A 22,452-nucleotide genomic window follows, 5' to 3' on the forward strand; every position below is an offset into this window, starting at 1 on the left:
GCTGTGATAGACTCTATGGACACACAGAAGGGGAACACCCCACCCTGTCAGAGTGCTGTCTCTGGAGACACAAGGTCTCAGCTGAGTCCCCCAGACAATCTGGGGCCGTAAACAAGGAGTGAAAATAGAGGAGCCTGCATGGGCAGAAGCCCAGAGGAGAGAGAAAATGTGGTGCGTCTGACTGATGACACGCCTTGAGTGCGCTCATATGTGGTCCTTGAAGGAGGAATCTGCAGAAAGAGGCTCAGAAGGGACGAGCCTTGGTCACAGGATTCAGACCCCAGCTGGATTTCGTATCCTGTGACGCACTTTACATTACCTTCCCTCTGGACTTCACCCCGCGCAGCCAGGTTTAGGGCCCAGTCCTTCCACCCCCATCTCCTCCCTCTTGCCTCTGACAGTCAAAGGTGGCCGCACACCTCCAAGGAACTGTCCCTAGATGCGGCCTGGGGAGCGCCGAGTTCTTCCTGTCTGGCCTCTCCTAGCAGCTCCTGTGTGGTCCAGGCCTCTCCCAGCCTGAATGGTGGGAAGGGTCTTCATTTTAGAGAAGCAAGAGCAGAGATAACAGGAGGCTAATCTGTGGCTCATGGTGTGTCATCCGGGACCACTCACGAGAGCACTAGTCCCAACCTCGCCACTCACTGGTAGAGTGAGGATGTCAGGCCAGTCTCCCTTCTTTTCAGTTTTGTTGTTCTTGTTTTGCTTTTGTCTTGGGGGGAGGGAGCACGGTTGGGTTGGTTTCTTTAATTGAAGTATAGTTGATTTAAAATGTTATGTTAGTTTCTGGTGTACAGCAAAGTAATTCAGTTATATATATATATTTTTTTTCATATTCTTTTCCATTGTGGTTTATTACAGGGTATTGAATATAGTTCCCTGTGCTATTCCTTTTTTTTTTTTCCAGTTATTTTTTGATAAAAGAAAGGGATTGACCAAGGTCAGCTGTAGTAAACATGGGCATTCATGGGACTTCCCTGGTGGTCCAGTGGTTAAGACTGAACTTCCACTGCAGGGGGTGTGGATTTGATTCCTGGTCAGGGATCTAAGATACCCACATGCTGTGCCATGTGACCCAAAAAAAAAAGGCATGAGTGCCATCCCCCCCAACCCTTGTCTTCTGTGTCAAAGCCAGTGACAAAGCTTCATAGCTCCCTTTTCTATGTACCTTAAAACGTACACTCCTCTTTGTCTCATTCTCCCCAAACAACACTTTTTTCTGCCAAGACAAGACAAGGCCTCAGCATCCTTCTCAATGTAATCCTGCATCCATGGAAATGATTATGAGCCTTGAGTCCTCTGATTCAACAATTGTCCAGTTCTGACGAGTCTGGGAAGCTGAAGCAGACAGCCTGCTCACCAGGATTTGCTCTGGTACCCGTCCCGGGAGCAAGGGTGTGGCTTGAAATAAGGGATCCTGGGCACAAGATTTCACCAAGGGGCCCCTTTGCCACCAAAGTCAGCAGCCCACCAGGCAGGGGCTGTGTTGTCATCATACCCAGCAAAGAGACAAAAGCGGCTGCAGGCTGTGGCCCCATCTTCCTCTCTGAGGCAACACAGAGAATTGTTCTTCAGTCACTCAGTCATGTCCGATTCTTTGCGACCCCATGGACTGCAGCACGCCAGGCTTCCCTGTCCTTCACCATCTCCTGGAGCCTGCTCAGACTCATGTCCATTGAGTCGGTGATGCCATCCAACCATCTCATCCTCTGTTGCCCCCTCTCCTCCTGCCTTCAATCTTTCCCAGCATCAGGGTCTTTTTCAGTGAATCGGCTTTTCGCATCAGGTGGCCGAAGTATTTGAGCTTCAGCATCAGTCCTTCCAATGAATATTCAGGATTGATTTCCTTTAGGATTGACTGGTTTGATCTCCTTGCTGTCCGAGGGACTCTCAAGAGTCTTTTCCAACACCACAGTTTGAAAGCATTAATTCTTTGGCACTCAGCCTTCTTTATGGTCCAGCTCTCACATCCATACATGACTACTGGAAAAACCATAGCTTTGACTAGATGGACCTTTGTCGGTAATGTCTCTGCTTTTTAATACACTGTCTAGCTTGGTGATAGCTTTTCTTCCAAGGAGCAAGCATCTTTTAATTTCATGGCTGCAGTCATTGTCCACAGTAATCTTGGAGCCCAAGAAAAAGTCTCTCCCACTTCCCCATTGTTTGCCATGAAGCGATGGGACTGGATGCCGTGATCTTCGTTTTTGGAATGTTGATCTTTAAGCCAGCTTTTTCACTCTCCTCTTTCACCTTCATCAGGAGGCTCTTTAGTTCCTCTTCACTTTCTGCTGTAAGGGTTGGTGTCATCTGCGTATCTGAGGTTACTGATATTAGCCCTCATCGAACTAAGCAGCAGACCCTCTGCAGCTTCCTTCAGGCAGATTTCCTGATGTTAGCAGGTGTGGAATATTGGAGGCCTGCAAGCTATCTGGTAACCTTAGGGGAGGGAAAGAAGGAGTTTGAGAGGATAGAGAGAGGGTTTCTTTGTCAGTCCTGAGTAGAACCTTCCAGAAGCTGCCCTCAGTCTTTGATTCCCTTCCATTCAAAGTGATTGTTCTTCAGAAGAAAAGCCCTGAACGGTGGGAGGACCAGAGGACTCTGAGGTGAGATCACCAGAAGAGGCACAGGGAGGCAGGCGGGAGTGCCCGCACACCGTGGAACATGGTGAACTTTGCCCCCTGAAAGGCGCCTTCCCTGAGAGCCCAGGACTCCATCCGAACCCCACCAATTGCAGCCACCGGCATCTCCTGCTGGGGGGCAAGCTGGAGAACTTCATTCCTCCACGGTGGCCCAACTGTGCCCTGCTTATTAATGGTAAAATCAAATCCCACAACAGTGTACCCAGAATGCCTAGCACTTTACTAAATCACAGAAGGTGGCACACGTGTGACTATGGGGATTGGCGATGGACCCGGGAGAGCCACAGAAGACATCAGTCACCTTCACCCAGCGCCCTGTGATGGAGCGCACGTTCTTGGCTCTCTGTGACGAGCAGAGGAGAAAGTCTCCCTGACCCAGGACAGCTCTTCCTGCAAAGCACTTTGAGGTGATGGAGTGGAAGATGCAGGATAAGGACAAATGGTTGCTAATTAAATGCAGAAGGCGGGAAAGATATCTTAACAGAGCTGGCTGGTGCCCATCCAACACAGCCAGCATAAGCGAGCCAGTCCCCGGAGTACTGGCCTCTTTTCCCCGCCTCTCTAAAGGCTCTTTCTTCTGCCTGCTTTTGTTTCCCTTGTAGTTCATATGGCATCACAGGTGTACAGCCTTGGCCTCAAAGGAGCCATTGTGACCTTATCCCGTCTGGGATCTGTCAAGTGAAGGCAGAGGCAGCGCTCTGAGTTGCGTGGCGCCATCACGCTCACGGGGGACGGCACTGAACAGTCTTGGGAAAGTGACTTGAGATCCAGCCAGGCTGTGTTTGGGTGCCTCGCTTGCACTTCATAACACAGCCACCCGCTCCTTTGGTGAGTTGAAAGATGAAAAACAAGGAAGAAATTGCTATCATTACACTCAAGGTTCAACTCCTGGAATTTAGACCCAGCCCGGTTTTCCTTCCTGTCTCTGCAGAGCGGTGTCCTTGACGACGCAGTTAGAACTGTCTGCAGGAACAGCAGTGTCTGGCATTGATGGCATTCCGTGGAGCAGGCTGGGGCTGGTCTCCCCGGTGCGCGGCAGCTGGACCAACACAGCTCTCCCCCAACCCCCGCCTGCCCCCTGGGTGAGCAGCCTGTGGCAGGCCCGTCCCCGCCCTCAGCCACCTGTGTTTGCAGCTTCAACTTTCCATCTCCTGCCCCTCGCCCTGCCCCTCCTGCCGCACAGCTAGGCTCCCACAAGACAAAGAAGAGAACTGGGAGTGGGTTGCAGCGCTTTTTAAATTGCCATTTGGAGGCAGATGGTTCCCCTGTGTGCTGTGAGGGTAGAGTTCCCATCCAAGCTAACCCTGGAACACAGGAGGACGCAAAGCCATGTGGGTTTCTTCCCAGGAGGACTTTTCAGAGCCTTCGTGACTCTAATGTTCAGTCTGAATCTTATAAAGGGAGTTTAGTAAGCAGCGTTGCCCAAAAGTATTGTGCCCCAAGGAATACCTCATAGTATCTCCCAGGACGAAGATTCCACACCCACAGTGTAGGGAGTACCGGCTTAGCGTTGGACAGTCTGAGCTTTGGGGTCAAGCTTAAAATCAAGTCTTGCCACTTACTGTTAAACCTTGGGCATGTTTTTACCTAACTTCTCTGACTTGCAGTTCCCATTGAAAATTGGGATGATAAAACACTGTCCAGATATTTTGAGGACTAAACATTGTCTTGTATATAAAGCTAATAAGCACAGTATCTGGAGCTCAAGAAGCTGTTAACATTGTAGTTTAACTGTCCAGACAGATCACCCAGAATAAGTTTACCTACTACCCTAGGTTCCACATACACACAGCTGCCTCCCAGCCCCAGACAGCCAGCACAGAGTACCTCTTCTCCACAGCACACTTCTGGCCACCTGCTTCAGGCTGCAGATGTAACACCTTCCTCCCCACTCCAAGCCACTCTTCCTTCCCCCTATCTCAACATCCGGTTGCCCAAACCAGAAGTCTGGGAGCCCTGAAAGATCCTCAGCCACTCTGTGGAATCAGTCACCCAATGACATCAATGCCATTTCTTATTAAAGGGATTCCAGGTTATCAAATTCTTCTCTCCATTCCCACAGCTGCAGTCCAGACTGCATCTGGGCCTGGCCCACAGTCAGGTTAGACTCTCTGCCATTCCTACTGGCAGGAATATTTCTTTCAGTCCACCCCATAAACTTTTGTTTATCCTTGAAGTTCCTGCTAACGTGTCACACCTTCCAAAGTCCCTTTGCTAACCCTTTGCTCTCCCTCCAGCCAGTCCCAGTGTTTTCAAACGTTGAGTCCCCACGCCATCAAACTCCTGGGCAGGAGATACTTTTTTTTTTTTTTTTTCATCTTTAAACCCTTGACACAGTACCTGGCACTTAGTAGGATCATCACTAAATATTTGTTGAATTAAATTTACTCAGATTTTCCAAAAAGTTGCCTTCTTCCTTTGAGTGATTCGGTGATTTTTTTTCCAGACGTATATAGCCAGCTTTTTCAAAGATTTCCTTGGATGTTCCCACAGCTGGCAACAGCTGCCATTTGTTGGCCTCTGCTGTATATCAGATACTCTAGCAAGTGCTTTCTGTCTGCAACTCATCTAATCTGTGAGCTGACTTCTAGTGTGCTCCCATTCCACAGAAGACTACTGTGAGGTTCAGCTGCTGCTGCTGCTAAGTCACGTCAGTCATGTCCGACTCTGTGCAACCCCATAGATGGCAGCCCACCAGTTTCCCGTCCCTGGGATTCTCCAGGCACGAATACTGGAGTGGGCTGCCATTTCCTTCTCCAGGAAGGTTCAGCTAGCCAGTCAATAACCAAGGTGGGATTCACACCCAGAACTGCCTCTTTAACTCCATATCCATGTTCTACCCTTCATCTAGGAACTGAGATCTTGTTGTTGTTCAGTGGCTAAGTCGTGTCCGATTCTTTGTGACCCCGGGGACTGCAGCAGCACACCAGGCTTCCCTGTCCTTCACTATTTCCCAGAGTTTGTTCAGACTCATGTCCATCGAGTCGGTGATGCCATCTGATCATCTCGTCGTCTGCTGCCCCCCTTCTCTTCCTGCCCCCAAACTTTCCCAGCATCTGGGTCTTTTCCAGTGAGTCAGCTTTTCACCCAAGTTTTGGAGCTTCAGCATCAGTCCTTCAGTGAATATTCAGGATTGATTTTCCTTAGGATTGATTGGTTTGATCTCCTTGCTGTCCAAGAGACTCTCAAAAATCTTCTCCAGCACCACAGTTCAAAAGCATCAATTCTTCAATGGTCAGCCTTCTTTATGAGATCTACTTATATTCTTATCTATGGTCATCTAGATTTTTAAGAATTACAGTCTCAGTACAGATTTGATCTGCACTTTCCCTTGAGGAAAAGAGGTGTGGGTTTTTGCTTAGATTGAACTCCCTTAAGGATAATATCCATTTTTATTTGTACCCATCCTACACCAGTATTTTCCCGAACAGCCCAGGACTAAAAAGAGTAAATACCCCTTTAATAGCTAAGTCCCTGTGCTGTGAGCTCTGCCCATGATTCCCTAAATGTCTGTTACCTTTACACTACATTTTCTCACTTAAGAGGAAAATAAGATTATTTCTTTAAGAAGCATTCTCAACCACTGTTTTGGTCCCAGACACTGCTAAACACTGCATGAGCTTAGTTAAGCAGTGCCCCCCATGAGCTCACAGTCGAATAAGGAGACAACATATATTCTGACTGTAAAACTCAGTGATAAGTGAAAAGAACCCTGAACTGAGTCTAAAAGACTTGGATTCGAATCCAAATTCATATCTGCACTCCAAAATTCAGAAAGTTCTGAAAATCAACAGTTTTGTTTTGTTTTGTTTTCATAACTCTTTTGGAGGCAAAAGCTGATCTAAAGTGAAGTTTTTATATAGCCACTATTTGATCCACTTCATGTGCGTATTCCTACATTTTGCTGCAGAAACAATGTCTGTTGGGAGTGCTGCCCATCCCCCAGGGCGGGTTGCAGATAACACAGGAGCCTGAGCTCTGGAGGATGTCTAGCCCCAGAAGTTGGAAAAGGAATGTGAACTTATGCCTTGTTGTGATGGGTTAAAGAAAATGCTTGAAAAAACTTCGTAAAGTAGAAAGCAATGACCTTGTGTAAGACGGTCTTAAATGGTAGAGACGGTCACACCGTCCATGTAATGGGGGCCCTCAGAGTGCAGCAAGTGATTTTTATTGCTGCTGAGCCTAAGAAGAGGGTCAAAGATGCCTTGAAGGAAGTAAAATTTCATCCAGGTCTTAAAGGGTGAGTTGAATTTCTCACTTCGCAAAGAAGCTGTGGAAAAAAGAATCCTGGGCTGAGGGAGGAACAGGTAGAAAATGTGCAGGAAAAAAATGTATTTAAGTAGCTTGAGTGCACAGACTCTGTCACCTTACAGAAAAACTCTGATTATTTGTCGCAAGAGAGAAGCAGTATGGATAATACAAAAGGACAATGAGGCCACGACCCATTTGCTCCCGGCAGGATTTTTCTCTGGAATTCAGATTTCTACATGTGTTCTGGGCTGAGGCCTTCCTGCTTATCCTGGGAGGGGAGGCTGGCCCCCTTCGTCCCCCCAGGCAAGGATTGAAGACACCTACCGCTCCAAACTGGCTCCTCCTACAGCCTCCCCTGCCTGGTCTGGGGTCAGCCCTTCAACCAGCTGGCTTCTCCAGTATCACATTGCCAGGTTCAATTCAGATCAGCCACTTACTACTTCAGGGGGCCTTAAAAAAGTTGTCTGCCTCTTTGGTGCCTTTGTTCCTCAGCTATACAGTCAGAATAATAGTATGAAAACTCGCATGGAAAGCACTTAGCTGAGCGCCTGGCTGGTGCGCACTCAAACAGTAGTTATTATTGTTACAAGGACTCTCCCTCCTCCAGATATGTATAAATACATACATTTCCTAATACTTAACCTACAAGGGGAAAAAAAAGCCCTTTCTTTATTCTCTCTGCCCTAGTCATCAACTCTTCTTAGTTAACCATTTTCTGTAGAGAGTGTTTCTACATTATTTTGATAGATTGCAGCTGTTTTTCAGTCATGGTAATAACCATCTGGTGATGTCCATGTGTAGAGTCTTCTCTTATGTTGTTGGAAGAGGGTGTTTTCTATGACCAGGGTGTTCTCTTCAGCAAAATTCTGTTAGCCTTTGCCCTGCTTCATTCTGTACTCCAAGGCCAAATTTGCCTGTTACTCCAGGTATCTCTTGACTCCCTATTTTTGCATTCCAGCCCCTTATAATGAAAAGGACATATTTTTGGAATGTTAGTTCTAGAAGGTCTTGTGGGTCTTCATAGAACCATTCAGCTTCAACTTCTTCAGCATTACTGGTTGGGGCATAGAGTTGGATTACTGTGATATTGAATGGTTTGCCTTGGAAATGAACAGATCATTCTGTCATTTTTGAGATTGCATCCAAGTACTGCATTTCAGGCTCTTTTGTTGACTATGAGGGCTACTCCATTTCTTCTAAGGGATTATTGCCCACAGTAGTAGATATAATGGTCATCTGAGTTAAATTCACTGATTCCTAAAATGTCAACGTTCACTCTTGCCATCTCTTGTTTGACCACTTCCAATTTGCCTTGATTCATGGGCCTAACATTCCAGGTTACTATGCAATATTGCTCTTTATAGCATCAGACTTTACTTCCATCACCAATCACATCCACAACTGGCTGTTGTTTTTGCTTTGGCTCCGTCTCTTCATTCTTTCTGGAGTTATTTCTCCACTCTTCTCCAGTAGCATATTGGGCACCTACCAACCTAGGGAGTTCATCTTTCAGTGTCCTGTCTTTTTGCCTTTTTATACTGTTCATGGGGTTCTCCAGGCAAGAATACTGAAGTGGTTTGCCATTCCCTTCTCCAGTGGACCACATTCTGTCAGACCTCTCCACCATGACCCATCCGTCTTGGGTGGCCCCACACAGCATAGCTCATAGTTTCATTGAGTTAGACAAGGCTGTGGTCCATGTGATGAGTTTGATTACTCTTCTGTGACTGTGGTTTTCATTCTGTCTGCCCTCTGATGGAGAAGGATAAGAGGCTTATGGAAGCTTCCTGATGGGAGAGACTGACCGAGGGGAAACTGGGTCTTGTTCCGATGAGCGGGGGTATGTTCCCTCCCTGTTGTTTGGACTGAGGCCAAACTACGGTGGAGGTAATGAAGGCAATGGCGACCTCCTTTAAAAGGCCCCGTGCAAGCACTGCCGCACTCAGGGCCCCAACCCTGCCACAGGCCACCCACCCACCCACGATAGATCATGGATCACCGTGGGTCATGGTGGATGGTCATCGTGGATGACTGTTGGATCATCGAAAAAGCAAGAGAGTTTCAGAAAAACATCTACTTCCGCTTTATTGACTACGCCAAAGCCTTTGACTGTGTGGATCACAATAAACTGTGGATAATTCTTCAAGAGATGGGAATACCAGACCACCTGACCTGCCTCCTGAGAAATCTGTATGCAGGTCAAGAAGCAACAATTATAACTGGACATGAACAACAGAATGGCTCCAAATCAGGAAAGGAATACATCGAGGCTGTATATTGTCACCCTGCTGATTCAACTTCTATACAGAATTCATGATGCAAAATGCTGGGCTGGGTGAAGCACAAGCTGAAATCAAGATTGCCGGGAGAAATATCAATAACCTCAGATACACAGATGACACCACCCTTATGGCAGAAAGTGAAGAAGAACTAAAGAGCCTCTTGATGAAAGTGAAAGAGGAGAGTGAAAAAGTTGGCTTAAAACAACATTCAGAAAACTAAGATCATGGCATCCGGTCCCATCACTTCATGCCAAATAGATGGGGAAACTGTGGAAACAGTAGCTGACTTTATTTTTCTGGGCTCCAAAAGCAGATGGTGACTGCAGCCATGAAATTAAAAAATGCTTGCTTCTTGGAAGAAAAGCTATGACCAACCTAGACAGCATGTTAAGAAGCAGAGACATTACTTTGCCAACAAAGGTCCATCTAGTCAAAGCTATGGTTTTTCCAGTGGTCATGTATGGATGTGAGAGTTGGACTATATAGAAAGCTGAGTGCCAAAGAATGGATGCTTTTGAACTGTGATAGTGGAGAAGACTCTTGAGAGTCCCTTGGACTGCAAGGAGATCCAATAAGTCAATCCTAAAGTAAATCAGTCCTGAATATTCATTGGAAGGACTGATGCTGAAGCTGAAGCTCCAATACTTTGGCCACCTGATGCAAAGAACTGACTCATTTGAAAAGACCCTGTTGCTAGGAAAGATTGAAGGCGGGAGGAGAAGGGGACAACAGAGAATGAGATGGTTGGATGGCATCACCGACTCAATGGACATGAGTTTGAGTAAGCTCCAGGAGTTGGTGATGGACAGGGAAACCTGGCGTGCTGCAGTCCATGGGGTTGCAAAGAGTTGGACACGACTGAGTAACTGAACTGAACAGTCATGGTAAAGCGTGTCCTCCCTTGTGTGTGTGCTGTGCTCAGTCATGTCTGACTCTTTGTGACCCCGTGGACTGCACCCCACCAGGCTCCTCTGTCCATGAAATTTTCCAGGCAAGAATACTAGAGTGGGTTGCCATTTTCCTCCTCCAGGTGGAGTCTTCCCAACCTAGGGATCGAACCCACATCTCTTGCATCTCCTGCATTGGCAGGCAGATTCTTTACCACTAGCACCAACTGGGAAGCCCATTGCCCCTCTTACTTTGGTCATAATCCAGTACAAGGATTCCCAGGGTGGGTCCCTGGAGGTCCTTGTAGGCCTTCAGAGGGATTCTGGTGCTAATTTCAGCTGCTGGATTAAAGCAAGGTAAATAAGAGCACCTTGAAAGTAGATAAGCCCCACCCTGATCAATTCTCCTGAAAGTGAAAGTGAAAGTTGCTCAGTCATGTCTGACTCTTGGCAACCCCATGGATTATATAGTCCATGGAATTCACCAGGCCAGAATACTGGAGTGGGTAGCCTTTCCCTTCTCCAGGGGATCTTCCCAACCCAAGGATCGAACCCACGTCTCCCACATTGCAGGGAGATTCTTTACCAGCTGAGCCACAAGGGAAGCCCAAGAATACTGGAGTGGGTAACCTATCCCTTCTCCAGGGGATCTTCCAGACCCAGGAATCAAACCAGGGTCTCCTGCATTGCAGGCGGATTCTTTACCCACTGAGCTATGAGGGAAGTCTGGCCAATTCTCCTACTCTGTGTAAATTTCATCATTTCCAGGAGCTTTCATTTCCTGCTTGATAAATTGGGAATATTTATACTTTTGTCACAGGAATCAGATTATGCATTTAAATCCTTCAGCACAGCGATTTCCCTGGTAGACCATGGTTAAGATTCCATGCTTCCTCTTCAGGGGCACAGGTTAGATCCCTGGTCAGGAAACTAAAGATCCTGAATACCAGCCTCACTCTGCCAAGAAACGAAAGTTAAGCCCTTACCACAGGACCTGGTGTATAATAAACACCTCATAAATACCTGTCACCTTTATTACTACCAGTACAAGCCATTTCTTGGAAATCACACTTTTAACCTTAGCGGAGCCTCAGGTATAATTAAAAGGTCAGATTACAGCAGGAAGCAGGTAGAATTACATCAGCTTAGTGAAGTGACACTGTTGCCTAATGCTAAGAACCTCTGGTTGGCTGTTACATGTGCCTTCAGTAAGTAAAAATAAGGAGAATTATTACTTAACGAGTACATTTGGGCAGAGAAAAACACTGCAAACAATAAGTCTTAGAGGTGTAGAGAGAGACAGAAAAGGATTCTCTAATAATTAAAAGTCATGAGGCTCAATTGGTCTGTTAATAATACACAGATCAGCCCTTTCTGATTGGAAGGTCTCCTTTTATTAAAAAAACAAAAGTAGCACGTGGCATTGCCACTGGGCAGGTTTTACCCATTAACCAACATTCCAGTGGATACAGACCGTGATGTCTAGGGCGTAGACATTATGAGCAGAGGCAGTTACCATACAGACTTGAAATGGAAAGAGCCCTTGGAAGTGATCGAGTGCACGTGAAGGTGATGGTGACATCACCCCCATTTTAGAAATAAAGAAACGGAGGCCTGGAGCAGGGGAGAAACGTGCTCTTGGTGACAAAGCCGTCTGAGGTGGAGTTTCACACTGAGACCAGCAGCTCTCCATCCAGCATCCTTTCTGACAGACCAGGATCCTTGTCATGAAGGGACATCTCTCCAGGGGGCAAGCTACAGTCACCCAGGGAGTTCTTTCCCACCTCCATGAGCCATCTCTTTTTCCCTCACCACTCTGCAGCTAATGGAAATGTCTTCCCTATATGTGTTGGAGCAAAAGGAAAAATTGGAGAACAAATGAGCCATGCAAGGGTTTCCCAGTTGTTCCTTGGGGTGCCCCTTATCTGGAGATTCTGATTCAGTGGATCAGAGCTGGGGTCTGAGAATCCATAAGATTAGTATACCAGGTGAATCAGTCAAGTTTGGACAACACAGGGCTAACCCAGGCCCACAGGAGTTTTAACCATTTTCTGCCCTGGAGTGGGTGGTGGGGTCAAGAGGTCACCAGGACTGTCCACTTGCAGTTAATGAGAGCTAACCTGTATCCTGTGCGAATTCCTTCTGGCTCCTCTCTCCTAACAAAACCCTCATCCTTGGGGCGCACAGTGGTAGCTCAAAAATGTTGCTGCCTGACCTACTTTGGGGAGATGATCTGAGCAAAAGACTCCCTGTCTAGCGTGGGTGACATGAACATCTCTCTGGCTTTGTGCTTAGACTGAAGAACCTGGAGCTGGCTGCTGTGGGCGGATCAGACGTCCATGTGAAGATGCTGGCGGCCCCTATCAATCCATCTGACATAAATATGATCCAAGGTAACCTTGGTTTCTATGGCTTATGCTAATTGGCTTTTTTGCTTAGCCGCCACCTCGTTTTCATTCCTCCCCAGGTGTGGGTGTGAAATTCCTATGATTAGCGGCAGCTGTTCTCCAGATGAGGCTGTCTGTGCACTGTGTGAGCCCTCTCTGGCCTCCCCTCCCTGGAATGTGAGGCTTTTCTAGAGTTAGGAAGATTGCAGTGGGGGAGCAAACCCACCATTGTGAAGTGCCGGCAGTATGCTGGGCTCAATCGCTACATTATCTAATCTCATAGTAACCCGTGAACGCGAGGAGTACATCCCCTTTTACAGATGAAGAGGCTCAGGCTCAGAGAGGTTGGTCAGTCACACAGCTGGTCAGATCGGGCTGAGGTCCATCTGACTCCGAAGCCCATGCCCTCACCACCCAAGCTTCATGGATGACCTTCTGTGCTCTCCTCCCTTAGGAAACTACGGCCTCCTTCCCCAGCTGCCTGCTGTTGGAGGGAACGAAGGCGTTGGACAGGTCGTAGCCGTGGGCAGCAGTGTGACCGGGGTGAAGCCAGGAGACTGGGTGATCCCAGCGAATCCTGGTTTGGGTGAGTTTCTGCTGGTGTCTCCAGCATGTGGTGTTTCAGATCCTATTTCACAGACATGGTACACATTTCCTCCTTGTCTCAGTGTAAGAAAGCAGCACGGGACTTATTACTAGGTCCATACACCCACCTCCAAGGGGGATGGAAGCTGGACCAGGAGAGCAGCATCTCTGTTTCTTTTGCTCAGGAGACAGTGCATCAGCGCTCAGCACTGTGCACCCATGTTGACTGGAGCTCTTACATCCCTAGGGAACGTAGGGTGCAACGGGGAATCAAGGCAGCCCCTGCCCTCCGGGAGGTTAAAATCTCACTGAAGAAGTCTCCAAATCAACAGCCTCCACAAAGGAAGTGCTGCGGGTTCACAGAAAGCAGAGGGCACCTCTGGCAACTGTGTGTGAGAGAAAGACAGTCTCGAGGGCTTCAGGAGGAGGCTTCATTGGCAGGGACCTCTGATGGATGTATTTTGGTAGGTGGAGATGAGCCCTAAATGGTGGCATTTGGAGAACACAAATGGAGCAAAGACACAAAGGTGACTTTTGGAAATGGAGGAAAACTCGGTGTAGCCTCAACAGAGGATGTGCCCGTGGGAAGGGACTGCAGGAAGAAGTGAGGGGGGAGGTCAGAAAGCAGGTGGGGCCGCCTGGAAGGCCCTGCATAAGCCACCCTGCAGGTGAGGAGTTTCTTTGATATGGCGTGAGGAGTCTTTGGTGAGATGTGTTTTTTAGCACTTGATGGGTTTTGAGGCACAAACATCACACAGATGGATCCTGGCAGCAGCCACGAGAGGGAAGCAGGGCTGACATTTACCCCATTGGACGTATGAGGAGCTGAAGCCTAAGAAGAAGCCCTTGTCCAAACTTAAACAGCAGACTGCAAAGAGAGCCCCCTAGACTCTGGTCACTTCTGTTTTTCCCACTTCACTCCAGAGTGAGGACTCTTGAGGTTATAACTTGCGAAGAGTCAACTCAAGCTTGGTTTCCCAGAAAAGCAGTTAATTGGTTTGTGGAACAGGGAGGTACAAGAGATGGAAGGCTTCAGGCACAGCTAGATCTAGAAACCCCAGGGCTGTGAGAGCTTTTGCTCTTGTTCCTATTAGCCCTCCGATGGGATCTGTCCCCACAGCGGTGTAGAAATAGCAACAGATATCGACCACTCCTTTTGTACCAGGCACTGTTATAAGCACTTTACCTATATGTACTCATATGCCCACAGCGTGAGGTAGGTATTGTTATTATTCCCATCTTGCAGATGGGACAGCAGTAAACGTAAAAGATTAAGCAACTTGCCCAAGGTCACCCAGCCATTAATTGGTGGAGCTAAGAGTCACACCCACTCTGATACCTACCTTTAATGGACAGTCACTGGCAGCTTGAGGTTTGCATCATCCTGAGAGCAATCAGAAGAGCATGTCCTCCACAATGTGGCCAGTACCACCACGTCCATCCCCCAGAAGGGCTCTGACCAGCCCTGCCTGGTCTTTGCCCATCCACGAACCTATCACCAGGGGATGGGGCTTGGGCCACTCATAGTTGCCCCGGCTGAGTCTCTTGCCAACATCTGTGGTGTAGGGAGGGGGGCCTTCTTCCAGTTGACAATCCCAGAGGTTAGGAGGGAGCTGTTCTAGAAAGAAGAATGTACCAGGCAGGAAAAAAGTAGTATCAGGAGTCTACAAAGCTCTTTCCTTCTGTGAGATCAGGGATGCTTCCAAGAATGGCCCCACCCTCTCCTATACCCCTCTTCCCCGCTCCACCACCCCGCACAGTGAAAGCATAGCCAGGTGAGCAGATTGAGAGCTGCCAAGATTCACAGGCTACGAGAGGTGCTTCGGGCCACACACACCCACTGTGCAGAGTGAAGGGCCCCCGACCTGGGTCAGACACAGTCTCTGCCCTCCACACGCCCTTGGCTGGGGTAGGAAGACGGGACTTACTACAGTGCAGCGTAGTGAGTGCTGTCGTCCCAGGAGGAACACAAGGGCAAGAGCTCCCTGTCTTGGGGAGCGTCAGGGAGGGCTTCCCAGAAAAGTGAGGCTTGACCTGGGTCTGGAACAGGGGTCCCCAGCCCCACCCCACCCCACCCCCGGGGGGCCATGGACCCGGTCCCGGTCTGAGGCTGTTAGGAACCAGCAGGAGCTTCATCTGCCGCTTTCCCACCACTCGTATTACCACCTGATCCTTCCCCCCACCCCACCACTGCTGCAAAAAAAATTATCTCCCACAAAACCAAAAGGGCTGGAGACCGCTGGTCTACAAGACAGGGGAAACAGAGCCAGGGGCAAAGGTGTGGCGATGGGAGAAGGCACAGCAGGCCACTCAGTGTGGCTGGGTCATGGTGGGGGCAGGGGGTGGGGCGTGCAGAGAAGCAAGATCAGGCTGGAGAGGTCGACTGGCCCTGGTCATGGAGAGCCCACATCCAGTCGGTGTGTGGAGGTGGGGGGCGCTGATGAAGGGTGAAGATGAGGAACAGTTTGATCAGATTTGTACCTTACAGAGAACACTCTGAAAGGGCAGAGAGTGGGGGGGCAGGAAGCCAGTGAGGAGGTGGCCGAGCAATCCAAGCTTCAGATAATAAGGGTCTGAACAAACGGTGCTGTGGCATTGGAGAGACCGGTGGACAGAGAAGCTGGAGTAAGAGGGCTTGGTGATTAGATGGGAGAGAAGAAAGGACGTGGGCCAGGTGTGTGTGGGCAATTGCACGTGTGTGGTGCTGGCATAGCCAGAGCTGGGATTTATCCCCCAGAGAAAGGGTGACTCTTTAAATCAGGTGCCAGTCGGGGAGGATGAGGGTTCTGTCATTGTCAGGACGATAATTAACTCGATTTATTCAATAAACATCTTGTGAGCATCCGTGGAGTGTGGGGCTCTAGCATGTAGCACTGGACAGACACAGTCTTTGTTCTGGAGACTGAGAAGACTGCAGTTGAGTAGAGTGGCCGTCATTAACCAGAGAAGTCCTCAGCTGGCCAGATCTTGGTCATTTCTCATGCTCTGAGCTGCTCAGCTGTTGCTGTGCCTCTGGTCATCCTTTTCCCCAGACCCAGGGGAGGCAGGGCCAGAGAATGTGCAAACTGACATGCCTATTGGAAATACTCAGACCCCGCTGAGGCACCTCGGGGCCTAGCAAGCACTGGCCTGGGAGTCAGAGGCAGGCTCTCCTTCCACCACCAACGCTACCACCACCGCCCCATGATCTTGTTTAAATCACAGTGACCTTGAGCCTCAGTTTCCCCATCTCTAAAACAGCTAATTATTGTTGCCTTGTCTGTCTCAACTGAGGGAATACATACTATGGCCTTTGCAAACACTAGATTTCCATATGCATTAGATGGGAGGTTGGCAAACTTTTTTCTTAAAGGGCCAATGAGTATATATTTTAGACTTTGCAGCCCATTCCACTTCTGCTCAACTCTGCTGTTGTAAATAGCCATAAACAATACATTAAAAAGTGGGCTGTGTTCCAGTGAAACTTTATTTACAAAAACAGGTGGCGAGCCAGGTTTGGCCCATGATCCATAGTTTAGTGACCCCTGCATTAGAAGATGGAGACAGTTTAGGCTTGGGTGCACGAGAGTGGGGACTGGGAGCCCTCGGAACTCAGGCTTGGGAAATGCCGATCAGAAAAGGAGCCCATGGGGGGCTCCACAGCTGCTGTGTACCGGGCACGGTGATAGTCTGTGCCGCCTTCACTCTGTGACGGGAGTGTTGTCCTCCGCATTCATGGGTCAGGAAAACTGCAGCTCAAAAAGGGTGACGTGATCAAAGTCACAACCAGCGAGCAGCAGAGCTGGGGTTTTTAAGCAGCCTCTCTCCAACTCGAAAGCCCAAGGGTTTCTACTTTCCCCTGAAAGCCCTGGAGGCTGATGTGGAAGCTGCCCCATCCCACCCAGGTTCTCTTAAGAAGAGGATTAGCGACTGCCAAGCCCCAGAAATCCGTGTCAAGGGCTGGATTTCCATTGTCGTGCCATTAAGAGGAATTAGAAAACACCTTTGATTTCATGCACAGAGAGCCATTCACTAAGTGTTTGGCACAGAGTAGAGTACAGTAAATGTTGACTAAGATGAAGGGGGTGATGATTATAAAGATGACGCTGAAATCTGAAAACTAGGCTGCCCAAAGCCCAGAGAAAGGCAAGACAGCTTCTGGACTTCAAAGCACCCCTTCAGTTTTTCAGTCTTATTTTCTCAGTCAGCAGTCTTCTCTGGGATTGACACAGCTTTTAGTAAAGAATGTTCCTACCTCCTGACCCCATTTCCTGGCCCCTAAAGCCCACCTTGTTTCTCCCCTCTTGCAGCACACCTAACAGCCTGCCCCCTGCTCCCCACCCTGGACCACAAGAGAGCCAGGGCCGTGGGTCATGAGCGCACGGTCAAGAACTTTGGAAAGATAGGCTGAGGAACCCTGAGACACCACGCCAACAAGGCTCCATGTCGTTTAAGGTGACCCAGCAAGTCCTCCGCAAGCCAGGGCTTGAATCTGCCTATGTCTGACTCTGGTTTACGTGGGTCCCTGCCTGCAGGGGTGAGGACCTGTCACCCTTCACCCAGTGCTTCTCACATCCTGTTGATTCTATCTTCAAACCATAACTCGAATCCATCTACTTTTCTTCATCCTTGCTACCTAAGTCTAGGCAGCCAGCACCTCACTTCTGGACCCCTCCAGTAGCCCCCTGATTAGCCTTCCTATTTCTACTCTGCCCTTTCCCCACATCTTTTCCACATAGCAACAGAGTGATTTTTTTAAAATTGAAGTATAGCTAATTTGGGGCTTCCCAAGTGTCTCAGTGATTAAAAATCTACCTTCCAATGCTGGAGATGCAGGAGACCCAGTTTCAATCCCTGGGTCGGGAAGATCCCCTGGAGGAGGAAATGGCAACCCACTCCAGTATTCTTGCCTGGGAAAATTCCATGGACAGAGGAGCCTGGTGGGCTGCAATCCATGGGGTGGCAAAGAGTCAGACACGACTGGGCACACAACACATACTTGATTCACAGCGTTGTGCCAATCTCTGCTGTGCAGCAAGTGACTCAGCTATACATATACAGACATTCTTTTTTTAATACTCTTTTCCATCATGTCTTATCGTAGGATGTTGAGTGTAGTTCCCTGTCCTGTACGGTAGGACCTTGTTTATCCATTCTAGATAGAAGAGTCTGCATCTACCAACCCCAGACTCCCAGTCCATCCCACTCTCTGACGCCTCGCCCTTACAGCCACCGCAGAGCTGTTCTCTATGTCTGTGCGCCTGTTTCTGTTTTGTAGATAGGTTCATTTGCGCCAGACTTTAGATTCCACATGTAAGTGATATCCTGTGGTGTTTGTCTTTCTCTTTATGAGTTACACTTCACTTATTGAAATAATCTCTAGCTGCGTCCACATTGCTGCAGATGGCATTGTTTCGTTCTTTTTCCTGGCTGAGTAGTAGTCCACTGTGTATGCGTGCCACGCCTTCTTTATCCATTCCTCTGTGGATGGACATTTAGGTTCTTTCCATGTCTCGGCTGTTGTGAGCAGTGTTACTGGAAACAGGAGTGATGCATCTTTTGAATGATAGTCTTGTCTGGATGTATTCCCAGGAGGAGGATTGGTGGGTCATGTGGCAGCGCTATTTTTAGTGTGCTGAGGCACCTGCATACTGCTTTCCATAGAGGCTGTACCAGCTTACACTCCCACCAGCAGTGTAGGAGGGTTCCTTTTTCTGCTCACGCTCTCCAGCGTTTGTTATTTGTCGACTTTAGTGATGTCCATTCTGCCCAGTGTGAGGTGGTACCTTATTGTAGTTTTGATTTGCATGTCTCTAGCAATTAGTGATGCTGAGCCTCTTTTCACGTACCTACTGGCCATCCGTACATCTGCAGCAACAAAGTGATCTTAAAGCGTAAATCCAATCACCTCAGACTTACTTTTAAAATTAGAAGCTTCCTGTTCACTAAAATCCATTCCTCACGCCCTGACCCAGAGTACAACACGTCACATAGAGTAAAGTCAAGTGTTGTTCCATGAAACTTTGGCTTCTGTTGGGTATGTGTGTGTGTGTGTATACGTAAACGGACTGAGTTAGAGTGTAACACGCAGTCACTGTGGGTCAAGATCTTGAAAGTGGTACTTTCCTGGTAGTTCTGATGGTAAAGTGTCTGCCTGCAATGCAGGAGACCTGGGTTCAATCCTTGGGCCGGGAAGATCCCCTAGAGAAGGAAATGGCAACCCACTCCGGTATTCTTGCCTGGAAAATTCCATGGATGGAGGAGCCTGGTGGGCTACAGTCCATGGGGTTGCAAAGAGTTGGACACGACTGAGCAACTTCACTGGTTCGTGACATCCATCCAGCCAGTGCCACATTGGCCGCATCTGTAGCCACTGTTCCCACCCCGGTTTCCCCGCCAGCGTGTATTTGTCCTGCTCCGTTCCTATCTCTGTCCTGCCTCGAGAGTCTGTGCTTCTTACTTCCCGGGAATGTTTGCAGACTGAGTGGCTGCATCTCTGGCCTTCACCTCTCAGCCTGTCCCCTCCTCAGAGAAGCTCTCCCTCGCTCCTCATGTCTGAAGTCATCTTCTCCCCCTGTTTCTCTCTCCCTGTATAACTTACAGCACTCACACTTGCTCATTCCTGTCTCTCCTGTTCTGCTCCACTGGAGCGAGCGCCCCATGATCACCAGGAGCACACTGTTGTTCAAGGGCCTGGCTCACAGCTGGTGTAGGATGAGTATCTGCCCAGGGAGCCAGGTGACTCGCAGCAGGTCACAGCCTTGGTTCCTGCCCTCTTGAGTGAGCCGTTTAAACTGGACATTTTATTATTCTTTTGTCTGGAACTGGACTGTGGGTTGGGGGTTCAGTTCAGTTCAGCTGCTCAGTCATGTCTGACTCGTTGTGACCCCATGGACTGCAGCACGCCAGGCTTCCCTGTCCATCACCAACTCACAGAGTTTACTCAGACTGATGTCCATTGAGTCGGTGATGCCATCCAACCATCTCCTCCTCTGTCATCCCCTTCTCCTCCCGCCTTCAATCTTTCCCAACATCAGGGTCTTTTCAAATGAGTCAGTTCTTCACACCAGGTGGCCAAAGTATTGGAGTTTCAACTTCAGCATCAGTCCTTCCAATGAATATTCAGGACTGATTTCCTTTAGGATTGACTCATTGGATCTCCTTGCAGTCCAAGGGACTCGCGAGTCTTTACCACAGTTCAAAAGCATCAACTTTTCAGCACTCAGCTTTCTTCACAGTCCAACTCTCACATCCATACATGACTACTAGAAAAACCATAGCTTTGACTAGATGGACCTTTGTTGGCAAACTAATGTCTCTGCTTTTTAATAGGCTATCTAGGTTGGTCACAACTTTTCTTCCAAGGAGCAAGTGTCTTTTAATTTCATGGCTGCAGTCACCATCTGCAGTGATTTTGGAGCCCAAAAAGATAAAGTCTGTCACTGTTTCCACTGTTTCCCCATCTATTTGGCATGAAGTGATGGGACCAGATGCCATGATCTTAGTTTTCTGAGTGTTGAGTTTTAAGGTTGGGGGTGAAGGGGCCTTTTTTCCCCAGTTTACAGGATTGTTTCATTTCCTGTATATCACGTAACCTGTGCAGCATCTCTTGGGGAAACCACCCAAAGCTCTTCTTGCCGGTGTCATCTGCATATTAGAGTAACCAGAACTGTCACTGTGCTCAGACTAGCAGACCGGCAAAGCCAGGGCCCACACCTAGGCCTTCGACTTCGACCTGCATGCTTTTTCCATAATACAATCCCGAGTCACCCTGCCTTAGGTGAGAATGAGGCCCGAGCGGGAACCTGGGGCTTTTGCCACTTCTCCTGCCCCGATAATGATGTGGCTCTCTCACCCTCGGAGCCCAGTGGTTGGAGATCCTCCACCTCCTGCTGTGTGATACCAGCTCAGTCTCCCGGTCACTCATGTGGGGTTAACAGTCTCCCTAACGTAATTATCACCAGGGCTCAAAGACATTCAGAAAGACTTCAAGGGTTTCTTTTTTTCCCTCCAAGGATTCCTGAAGCCCGCTGTCCTTGGCGCCTGTCCACCAAGGAGGGGGAGCTGGGGTTGGGTGTGGAGGGGTCCTTCCTTACTCCCCTGGCCTCCCCCCAGGAACCTGGCGGACCGAGGCTGTGTTCAGTGAGGAAGAGCTCATCACAGTCCCAAGTGACATCCCTCTTCAGTGCGCCGCCACCCTGGGCGTCAACCCCTGCACAGCCTACCGGATGCTGGTGGACTTTGAGCGGCTGCAGCCAGGTAGGCGCCGCAGTGGGCCAGCAGGCCGGGCTCTCCCGATTGGGATGTGACCCACGTCCCGACCCCCGAGGCCTGGGAACTTATGGGTGAGGGCCCGCGAGGAAGACGGCCCGACCTGGTGAGTGTGTCTTTTGTTGCTTTAAGTGGAAGGATGTCAGCTTGGGTCCTGGAAAACAGGCAGAAACCCCATGGAGGAGCACACCCTGGAAAACCGCTGAGGGGCCACATTCCCTCGAGCTCGGGGTGGAATTCTGCCACTCAGCAAAAATCGTGTGGCGCTGTGCTGAGCTCTGGGGCTGCAGAGCTCAGACAAGACAGACACAGTCCCCATGTTTTCAGTAAAATGCTGAACTGAGCGTTAGTCTCGCCACTCAGCACGGCCAGAGCACTTTCCCGTCCACATACGTGCCCTCCCATGCATCACCCGTCAAATGCACTGGGCCGCCAGAGCGGCGAGCTGAAGGCCCCAGTCGGCCTCACCGACTGGCAGCTGACCTCCTGGATCAGCAGACCCTTCATCCGTGAAACAGGGAGGCAAGGTTCTGAGTGCTCACAGAGACATGCCGAGCAGCCCTCAGCCCAGGGCCTCGCCTACAGCACAGTACAGGGGCACCCCTGGTACCATCTTCCCTCTTGATAAAGGAGGAACCTGAGGTCCAGAGAGGTAAATTATTCACCCGAGATCACTCAGCGAGGAAATGACAAAGCCAGGTGTTTTATTCAGGGATTCCCTGAAAGCAGAGCCTAAGACAAGGACTGAGGGCAGATGGTTCCCTGGGGAGGTGACCCCAGGGAGCAAGAGTGAGGGACTGGGGCCAGGGACAAGGAAGGGGGAAAAGCCAGTGAAGGCTGGTTCCCGCCATGGGCTTCCAGGGCCCAGTCCTGCTGGGGAGCCTCCAGAGACCCTCACAGAATCCTCCTCAGAATTAACCTCCGAGTGACAGGAGGCTGGGCCAGTTACCCACCGCCTCCCGTCCACCATGGTTGCAGGGTTACCCTGCACACCACACATCCAGGAGCAGGCAGGGCCCTAGAGATTGCCCAGCCCACCTCTGTCGCGCTGACAAGGCAACTGAGGTGAGAGACGCGGGAGGGTGGTCAGCTGAAAGCCAGTGCCAGCTTCCTGCAGAGACAGATGCAGGCCCCCCAGCTGTGGCCAAGCAGCCTTGGGTCTCTCTAGCGG

General features: G+C 49.4%; 1 protein-coding gene across 2 annotated transcripts in view; it reads left to right on the forward strand.

Moving 5' to 3' along the window:
• MECR (mitochondrial trans-2-enoyl-CoA reductase) overlaps positions 1-22,452 on the forward strand; it is a 35,868-nt gene that overhangs the window by 4,192 nt on the left and 9,224 nt on the right. For both annotated transcript variants that reach the window (XM_052663213.1, XM_052663223.1), the window contains exons 2-4: positions 12,355-12,452; positions 12,901-13,032; positions 21,126-21,269. In XM_052663213.1, coding sequence (XP_052519173.1) covers positions 12,355-12,452; positions 12,901-13,032; positions 21,126-21,269 — 374 coding nt within the window. The remainder of the gene's footprint in view (positions 1-12,354; positions 12,453-12,900; positions 13,033-21,125; positions 21,270-22,452) is intronic.

Source organism: Budorcas taxicolor, chromosome 2 (assembly GCF_023091745.1).
Source record: "Budorcas taxicolor isolate Tak-1 chromosome 2, Takin1.1, whole genome shotgun sequence".
Classification (NCBI taxonomy): domain Eukaryota; kingdom Metazoa; phylum Chordata; class Mammalia; order Artiodactyla; family Bovidae; genus Budorcas; species Budorcas taxicolor.